The 9749-nt window shown below is 51.1% G+C and overlaps 3 protein-coding genes across 3 annotated transcripts; 1 reads left to right on the forward strand and 2 right to left on the reverse strand.

Annotated features, from left to right (window-relative positions):
- Positions 1 to 2622: 2622 nt before the first annotated feature.
- Positions 2623 to 3317, forward strand: cp9 (putative serine carboxypeptidase; the record flags this gene model as incomplete). Its single annotated transcript, XM_026753370.1, has 2 exons — positions 2623 to 2871; positions 2910 to 3317. 2 exons carry the CDS (start codon positions 2623 to 2625, stop codon positions 3315 to 3317), a joined length of 657 nt encoding a protein of 218 aa, XP_026598143.1.
- Positions 3318 to 4468: 1151 nt separating this feature from the next.
- DSM5745_11355 (putative cell morphogenesis protein Sog2) lies at positions 4469 to 7605 on the reverse strand (the record flags this gene model as incomplete). The annotated part of the gene is made up of 4 exons (XM_026753371.1): positions 4469 to 6536; positions 6591 to 6940; positions 6993 to 7104; positions 7190 to 7605. 4 exons carry the CDS (start codon positions 7603 to 7605, stop codon positions 4469 to 4471), a joined length of 2946 nt encoding a protein of 981 aa, XP_026598144.1.
- Positions 7606 to 8571: 966 nt separating this feature from the next.
- DSM5745_11356 (mitochondrial 37S ribosomal protein mS23) lies at positions 8572 to 9379 on the reverse strand (the record flags this gene model as incomplete). The annotated part of the gene is made up of 2 exons (XM_026753372.1): positions 8572 to 8875; positions 8949 to 9379. The coding sequence occupies 2 exons, from the start codon at positions 9377 to 9379 to the stop codon at positions 8572 to 8574; spliced, it is 735 nt and encodes a 244-aa protein (XP_026598145.1).
- Positions 9380 to 9749: the final 370 nt, after the last annotated feature.

The following is a 9749-nucleotide window of genomic DNA, read 5'->3' on the forward strand; positions in this document are numbered from 1 at the left end:
CATTTCCTTTTACCAAAACGCTTGACTTTCTCGATTTGTTGCCTTCTCACTCTGATTTCGTCTGCTTACCACGCTTCAGAGTTCAGCTCCGGCTCTGTGTGAGTTGGCTGATCGCGGCCTTCCCGAGCAATTGAGTTGAAGTCTATAATTATACTCCGTAGCCCCAGCGGAGACCCATTCTCGTCACCGACATTTCGGTTCAGCGATAATGGAGAATTGCGGGCGACTCCTGGGGATTTGTGATATCATGATATCGCGTTACACGCCGTTTTCGAACGGGTTTACCAACCGGGAGCCAAGTCATGACTAAATGCTGCATGGCGGTCGAAGCCTCAATTGCAATACTCCGTAGAAAGTAATGCTGCAACAACCTACGCGCATGGGGATCGCCGATTTGTGGCGACGAGTTCGAGGGATCACCGGCAGAGTAACATCCTGTGGGTGGTTACGCCGCCCCGGGATGGTGGTTATAGCAAAAATGACAGGCATATTGTGCAATTCACCGTGAGCATGACCGCTTCAGGCATGTTTTCCCCGTCAAGCCTTGGATATCCTGATGCCCGCTCGACGGATTGATGGCGAGGTCATTCAAGGACGGCGTACGGAGTGAAAGTCTGGAGAATCATGTGGCTGGTTTCTCCAGCACGGCACGCGAATGAGGAGCGGCAGATTATGGCCGTCTATCGCCTCACTTTACTGTCAAGGCTAATAAAATTCTTCGCAATCCGCACACCACACGGTAGTCTAGGTCGCCTCATTCTTAAGCCGGGTCGAGACGGATGCGATTCGATTGGAAACAAGTTGTTTACATCCAGCTATCGCGAAACAGTGGCCTCGTTGTTTCAAGGTTTTCAAGCCCGCTTTGCCTCCCGTCCTCGCGAGTCGTGTCAAACCAACGCAGGTGGCGAAGCACCAGCAATGCGACTGCTCTTATCATCCAGGTTTGTTGGCAGTTGGCACCCACGTTAGGGCTGAGAAAAGGGGGGCAGGCATGGCCTAACTCGACCGGCTTAGCGGCTATGACTCGAGCGCGGCCATCTCGCGGCGTAAGATTTCAGCAATTGCGGAGGTGGCGCCAAACAAAGATAGATTGATTCTAATCTAAGACTCTTAGATATCTAGCGAGGCATGAGAGCAGAACAAAGCAGAACAATGGTGAATTGTTGAAGCTCGAAAAAAGGTTTCAAGGATTCAAAGAGATGAGTTCAAGCCATCACGTGACGAGCTAGGTAGATGAGATTAGTCAACTATTTGCCTGACGGCCTTGTGCTCTCCCACTCCTCTTTATCTTCTCCTTCTTTGAATTCATTCATGCTGTGCCATCATGACATCCGAGGCATAAGACTCGATTACCGGAGATCTGTAGGATGGGCTCCGACTTTCAGAGCAGCCCAGTCATCAGTGGCATGACCACTCTTCCGACACAGTGACTAGAGTCACTGGACAGTGTCTAAGCTGCCTTGCATTCATCATCAACGGCCGACTAGCGAGCCTCAGACTAGATGTAGGCCAAGGAAGAAAGATATCTGTGCAACTAGAGCCTCCATCAAATGTCTATGGTCTAGGTTCTCACGAATACGCTCCATATGATCCATGAAACTCTTCAGCAATGGGCCGCGGTTTAAAAACCACTTCCGGCCTCAATGAGCTATAGAGCTCATTGAGGTCAGGATATGGAAAGTGTTCATTTCCACCAGGGCTGGCCTACTTCTGGATTTCTTCTGTTGCGCCTGGCGAACAATATGCACTGTGCCTTCTTTTCTTTTCCGGAACATCGTGCGTCCAGCAACCTCATGTAAGACGACTTTTCTCATGCTACGGTATATCTCTTCATCGATCAGTGGCATTGGCATCATGAATCCTGTTCTGAGCTTTGCTTTGACGGTGGCCTTATTTATCTTCAATCCAGCATGCGGAGCCCCAGATGTCCCCCAGTTCAAAGTCTCGGCTGCTCTTCCTTGATAGCGCTGACCACCGGCAATGGCCTAATCTCGTTCGATAGCAACTCAACTCGCCCGTTGCAAATTCATATTCATGGACCAAATTCGAACATATTCTGTATGTTGACCAGCCCATCGGGACCGGATTCTTGACTGCAAGCGAGCCCTACCCGGCCACTGACAACAACATTGTGACCATCCACTTTAACAACTGGCTTCAATCATTCTTCGCTCTTTTCCCTCATCTTCAGGCGAAGTAGGTGCATCTTCTAGAAGAGTTGTCGGCTGGCATATGCATGCCGTCCTTTGCCTCCATCATTGTCGACAACCAGGACTCGTTTCCCATTGACTTCCGGTATATGCCCTTTGGAGATGGAACAATTGGCAAGGGAGCCGCCATGGCGTCAGTCACGATTGTAAGGTTCTTGAAGTTGTAGCAGTCCGTTACTCGATTGCCTGACGATATCTTGGCTGCTTTCAAAGAGGCAAGTGAGACATGTGGCTTTGATGACATTTAGAACAAGCAGCACAATTCCTCCTAAAGGCACCATTCATATGCCTGAAGGTATAGAGGGCTTGAACTCTAAGCATCGGCGCTGGCTCAGTGATATAATTGATAGAACCTGTAGCACCAATCCGACCACTGCCGAAGAGATACAGACAGCAATGCATTCCTTTTGCTATGGACCATGTGCAACCTTCTCCACGGCATGGGACTACATGGTTACTAGACAACGAGCCGTGCGACTTTGACATCTACGACATTAGCCATGACTGTCGCACAATCGACCACTTCAGCCTTGTCACTCAGTACTTCAGCCGTAGCGACCTCCAAATGGCGCTGAATGTGCTTCAGCCTCATCTCCAACTCCTCATCCAACAACTAGCCCTACCAGTGGCGGCCCTCCAGCACCGTCACTATACCCACACTGTAACGACTAGCGAGACTGTGCTCAACGCGCTTGGCAGCGGCCAACCCCCACAGCCCCCGTTTACTCTATCCTCCGGGACTTAATCGCATCACACAACATCTCCCTCCACCTCTACTCCGGCGAGTACGACATGCTGATCAACCACTACGGCGCGGAGCTCACCTTGCAAAACATGACGTGGAACGGCGCTCAAGGCTTCTCCCCTTCAATAAACCGTGCTTTTTATTCGGACGACGCCGCGCCGGCGCTTTCCGCCTCACATGCCCGCGGAGTTAGCAGCAACGGTGCGCACAAACACAACAACAAAAGTCCATTACCAGAAGCCGGGAACTGGGTTTCCGACCGCGGTGTAACGTACCACCGGTTCAAGGGTGCGGGTCAGTGTTCTCCTCCACGTGAGATGTTTGCTTATATGCGGGACGTCGTTGTGGCCGGTACGGTGTAGAGGCTAGCACGGAGGCAGGCGGCTTTCTTACTAGTCAGTAGTAGTCCGTCTGTATGGAGCAAACTCACTTTTCTGGCCGTTTGCTATCGTACTTTTGTCCTTTTTTCCCTCTTCCTGCTGCTGCTGTATCCAGTTGCAACTTACCCGCACACGCCGCATTGCATGTACGTACATGGCAGGGATGAGACGAACTCGAACTCGGTCTCGACTCGAGAATTCTTGCAAGCCGACTGGAGGATTTAAGAATGGACGGCTGTGAGGCGAGACTCCTGGCTTCCCACTAGGTGATTCACTCCGTGACTTCATTTCCATGAGATCCTCTCTGGTTTTTGCTGTTTGTTTCGTTTATCATCCAATGCATTCCGTACATATGATAGTACATTTGACTTGAACAAGAACATAAGGTGAACATGCTAATCAAAAGTAAGTAAACATACAAAAAAATCTTAATACATGCCCCGAACAGTCCGAATATACTGCCTAACCTCTTACGCCATGCACATTTAACATTCCTTTTGCACACCGTCCTGAGACTCCACCCGATGTCGCAATCAAAAAAAGACTTAGAGAATCAAAGCAAGCAAATAAAACACGGTCCATGCCGCTAGTGCTCGTACGTAAATGTACAAATACACATGTTCATAGTTCACGAGCCCTCAAATAACAAGGAAAAATGGCAAATTTGTATGGTCTAGCCAGGTCTATCACAGCCACTTCTACAGAGTAAATAGATTAGACTAGCGGGAAGGACCCGATAAGCATAAGCGCCCAGTAGTGGACTAGTGGTGTCCTGGTGTTCCGCGGATCTACCTGAAAGACGAGAAGCGAAAGCACGAGGACCGTGCGTCTGCGCTCACTCTAATCGGGAAATATGTTTTATGCAGGACTCCGAGTGCGGTGCTTAGGATTAGGAGCTGGAGAGGGCCTGGCCTGTCTTCGACTCTTCGGTGCTGCCAAAGGCAGCCCTACTCCCAATACAGCGGGTCGATGGACAAAGTACGGAGAATTTCGGGTTGTGCTCACATCCCTCTCTTCCCACCCACTCTCTGACGAGGGAAAATTGAGGTTGAGGAGGGCACATGCGAAGATGATCCCGACTGCGTAACGGCTAAGCCACGGAAAGCGCGGGGTTGGCGTTACACATGAGCGGGTCATCGTCGTGAGAAGAACGGTGCCTGGTTTGGCATTGACAGCAAGGAGTCGGCTCGCTGGAAGACGTCACCCTCGAAGAACTTGTCGCTGTATGCACTTGCGGGTGTGGAAGGTACGGTCGCCTGTGCTGCTGGCCCAAGAGCAGCGCTAAGGGGCGTTGCCGGAAGGGCAATAGAAGGCGAAAGACTTGTGTTGAGCTGATGGTGATGTTGGTGATGATGATGATGATGCTGCTGCTGCTGATGATGTGAACTTTGAGACGGCAAAGGGGGCCCGTATATGGCCGGAGGAGCATTCCCGGGGGCCATGTCTGCAAGATATGACCATGGAGAAGCCTCAATCAAGCGACCTGCTTCTCTGCTAGACTTTTGGACCGGTCGAAGGATCACGATCACTTCAGATGGGAGTAGATGCATGCTCCGCACTTCGCGCATATCCGTTACTAACTCGACAAAAGACTGCATAAAGGCTTTGCAGAGTTGCCAAAACTCGCGCTGGTTTCGCATCCCGCCGCCTGGCTCCTTGATTTTCATATTGGACAGACGAAGCCCGAGAGCTTCGGATACCTCCAAGCATACTCGGCAGCGGCGAATGAGATTGTTCCAGAGCATTTGAATGTCTTCAAATTCTCGATTCTGCTCCGCGACCTCAAGGTTTCTTGTGAAGTGGCGGCGGGCAACAGGTAATGCTTGAAGAGCAGCTGTATATGCAGCGGTGAGCTGATAGAAGATCTTTTCGAAGATTCGCTCCTCTTCTATCTCGTCTAAGCCCGTCAAGGGGTTGATTCTAGGTACGACCGAGGTGGGCATTGGGGGGAACGACTCGCCTGACCGAGGGGTAGCAAGAGACGAAGGTATAGAGGTATTGATATGATTTGACCGACTGCTTGACCGGCTTCGCGCCCCATAGCTAAACGGAGTCGAAGCAAAGCCCGGAGAGCTAACGGCGGACTGGAATGTCGCTGAGGCTGGTAATGGCCCATTCATGCCGATTTGTGGATGTAGAATTGTTGTATCGCTACGGAGCCGACGGGTCGAGAACGACGGCTCTCTACCACGCGTTGGGGTAACAGTTGGACCATGGAACCTGTCAGAGTCCGCGGACTCTCTGCTGATCTCAGGAACTGGGGGTCTTGCGGTAGGCTTCGGTCGAGACCCAACGGGCACTTCCAAGCAAGCACAAGCGTTGCGAAGCTCAACCACGCTACCGAATATCATAAGCATCAGCGAACGAATATAGCGCGAGTCGCCGTTGGCAACGATTCTGTCAAGACTGTTGCGTAGCTGGGTTCCAACATGAGAATACGCCATGATACACGTCTCGCATTCCCTTTTGACCGCCTCATATGAGGCTCGCATGGGCTCTGCATCGTCTGCCCGTGACTTTTCTGCAATTTCAAGAGCTTCGTTAAGTCTATCCACATGCGTAGAAGCATTATAGAAGACAATTTCGAGGCTGTTTCGACGGTGGTCATCCCGTTTTATGACATTGATCAGCGCATAGACATGAGACTGGACTTGGAAAAGGGCGAAGAGAATTCCTTTAGCACTTCTTATAATAGGGTCACCAGTTTCCCATTCGCCCTTGTGCTCTGGCAGGCTCGACATCCGATTCACGAATCCATCTCTGGGTCTCCTGCGCTCCCTTGGACTGCTAGGACTAGATGAATTGCTGATGGATGGCCTTGTCCGAAGGATAGAGCCATAACTGAGTCCACGGAGATGGCTATTTCGGTACGGTCGCATCTCATCCAACGTGCCCAAGTCGGTATTTTTCCGACTGACGACTCCCATGCGCTTAGATCGTGTGGCAAAGGAGGCTTGTATAATGCCCTCGCTATTGCTTCGGTTCCGCTCGTTAGCCCCCGGGATGGGTCCGGGTCGCTGGAGGCCATGCAAGGCACCGCCATGTCCAGAAGCAATGCGGTAATGGGACTTGAGGGGAATGGGAGGCGGCCGGGTTAATGACGGGGACTTGGGATCAGTGCTGTCGCCGGTGCTCGGGATAACTGGGAAGCGACTGCTCACCCCCCTTTTGACAGGCTTCGGAGTGTCCAAGACTCCGTCACTATGCGGTCAAAATCAGCTCAAGTCTCAAACCAGCTAAAGTTGCTAAGTATACCTTTCGTTGCTTTTTTCAAAGTCGTTAGGGGTAGCAGGCTGCCGCGTCTTGAGATATCTTTTTAATTCAGCTGTTAAAGCAACTTCCTTCTCGTTATCACTCATTGTCGAAGACGCAATCTCAAGCTCAGATGTTTCTATTGCTTTGCGGAGCGGATGTCGCAGAGGATTTCCGGCTACTTTGAGGATCTGAAGTTTGTTCATATCTGACACACCAAGTGGTAGGTCGTCAAGACGGTTCTGCATCACCGACAGGACTCGGAGAGATGTCAACTTTTTAATTTCTTCCGGAAGTTGGCTTATCTTGTTGCGGCTCAAATCCAATATCTCGAGTAGTGGCAGTTTAATCACCTGAACGAATGTCAGAAAGCTTAAGATAAGAGATCGAGCAAACAGGACGTACTCCTCTAGGAAATTCACGGAAGTTGTTGGCTCTGACATTAAGATAACGAAGATGAGCGCACTCTGCAAACCGGTAGGGTATATGCACCAGCTGATTGTTCGATAACGAGAGTCTACGGCGGGGTCAGCTTCATGTTAGAAGAAGTTTCAATGATTTCTATGCGACTGAGGCTCGGGAGGCGCTGTTTTGCTGCATACCGTTCCACTTCATCCTTGATAGCATCCACAACGGGCTCCGGGATGCGACTAATGTTTGAGTGACCCAAATCGATGGTCAACTTCGGCTTGACCACATCACCAACTGCCTCACTTCCTGCCAAGGAGCGTTTCGTTTCTTGAATCCCATTCTCTACCGCTCGGCGCGCAAGCTGGATTGTTTCCTCCGGGGTAAGCGGTTCACGCGACTTTGCAGATTTGTTGCTTCTATCCCCGATAGACTCGTTGACCAATGTGGCTTCATCCTCACTCTTGGTTGACCCTTCAGTATTAGATGACGATGAAGATGAGGGCGCCGCTGATTCCGGGTTATGTCGACTGGCATCTTCCTCTTCGAGATCTCGGTATGAGTGAGGCATTCTCAGAGTATCCTCCGGGCGAACCATGGTAGAAATCATGGTGAAATGGAAGAGAGCGGCGGCGATTCATCCACTCAACGCATGCATTCAGTCTTGACCCCTCGGACAATCAATCAAACAGCCTGGAGATCTCCGCAGCGAATGTCTGGGCCGGAACCGAGCATGTTCGACAACGGAGTATTGGGATACTAGCAATAACCCCGGACGAGAGAGCGTAAGGATAGAGAAGAGCGAGAAATCGAGAGCAGCGTAGACGAACGAAGGATCGAGTTTGTTCAAAGCGCGAAACAAAGCCGGGGCCGAGACCGTCCGTTGTGTTGGACAAACTTGGAATAGACCGTGGCTCGTCTGACTTGATCGGTGGGGAGCAAAGGGGTATAAAATATAGTAATCGGACAGTTGCAGACTGAGACGAAAACTGACAGGCTGTATATGTCGAAGACTTGGGAGTCCCTGCGTGTGGTTCTCAACCGCGATGGGTCTGTCTCATAGGGTAGGAACGGTCTAGGCGGTTAGCGAGATACTGCCTGGATTTGCGGCCTCGTCTGAAAGACGAAAGATGATATAAATAGCATTAAACCTGAGCAATACCGCTGCAAAGACCATGTGTTCCTGTGCCCGCAAAATTAGGCGGGACAAATTGAGGTTGAGGTTGAGGTGAAACGGCCGGAGAACCCCAAGTTCGTGTCTCCGATGTTCGCGTCTCCGATGATAACAGCGACTGGCCTGGTCATACAGTCCAACAAAGCCCAATTTGATACACTTCAGAATGGATCTTGGTTGATCTTGTTCTTAAATATAATAATTTAAGTTGTTATATTTTCAGGTTTTTTTTGCGCATTCTAAATGGATATCGAAACAAATGCAGCTCCCCATCACGTAAATCGACTCGCCGGGAGGTGTACAAGAGCGGAAAAGACAAGCAAACAGAGTGCAGTAATATACATGAGCCATAATATAAACTACTTCCTCCCAGTCCAGAGCCGACTGGAGAAACCAACCCAATCAAGGGAGGCTCTCGCGTGCACCATGAGGACCGTCCTCTGCTAACGCAGAGTCGACAATCTGTGCTTCCGTCTTCGCCCATGACTTCCAGGCCTCGAACTGCTGGTTCTCAAGTTCCATGCCAATCTCCAGGCGAGTAGGCCCGAAGACCGCACCTGTAGCCTCCGCCTCCTCGGCAGCTACTCGACGCTCAATGTCTTCTTGTAGACGGAGTCGGTAGAATTCGCGGCGCGCGATGTCGTAAGCACGACTCTCTGTCATGTTGGGAATGTTATGCAGGAGCCACAACTGTCGTTGTACGACACTAGGATATTGGATGTTAGCCACCAGTACCGATAACCTAGCTAGGAGGATATCTCCAGGGGACCAATACGTACCTCTCGCCATCCAGCTTCTTGCCCGGCTGCTGCATCCTGCTCCAGTCATAGTTCTCAAAGTCCTTTCCAGAAACCTCAACAAGAATTCTAGGTCTTGCCAGTTCCCAAGGATGGTCACTGAAGAACTTTTTGCGCAGGTGATCCTCCTCGTACTTGATCTCAACGGGCAAAAACATGCGGCTGGCTTTCTTTGGCTTCACGCGCTTCTGTTGGACCGAAAACACGGCCGAAGGCCGTGAGTTTCCCGGCAAGGTCTTCAGGCGTTGCCGTACAAGTTGGTGCTGCTGAGGTCGGTCGCGCACGAGAATCTGGGCAGGGGGAATATCGCCAACAATATCAGCCCATTGAGGGACAGAACCTTTCTTCCCAGCGGCGAATGAGTCGATTGCGGTTTTCCGCACGCGGAGTGCTGTGAGGTTGAATTTCCCCATCGTCAATAGGCGGCAGCTGCTATGCTGTGGTGGGTGACGCTAGCGAGGATCGTAAGCGGCGATTGAATGACTATTAGCAATTCTCCGGGAGAGCGGCTTCGTGCAGTGAGCTCCGGAGGTGAAGCAAGGTTGAATGATCGCTTGTTGGAGGAGCCGTGTTCGACGAGGAGCTGGCGGCTTGATGAGGAAAAGATGGATTGGCAATGGACGGCTCCGATTGGCCCGAGCGCAGACTCCGCTCCGTCCAGAAAAGCGCATCTGCTCAAATATTGAACCCAGACAGCGACCAAGAGGACTCAACTGCAATTCCACGCTGAGAACACCTGTGTCTCTTTGCGCCGCCCTTGAATACTCAATTTTACGTCCTCCT

The sequence above is a fragment of the Aspergillus mulundensis genome (genome assembly GCF_003369625.1).
Source record: "Aspergillus mulundensis strain DSM 5745 chromosome Unknown scaffold_24, whole genome shotgun sequence".
Taxonomy (NCBI): domain Eukaryota; kingdom Fungi; phylum Ascomycota; class Eurotiomycetes; order Eurotiales; family Aspergillaceae; genus Aspergillus; species Aspergillus mulundensis.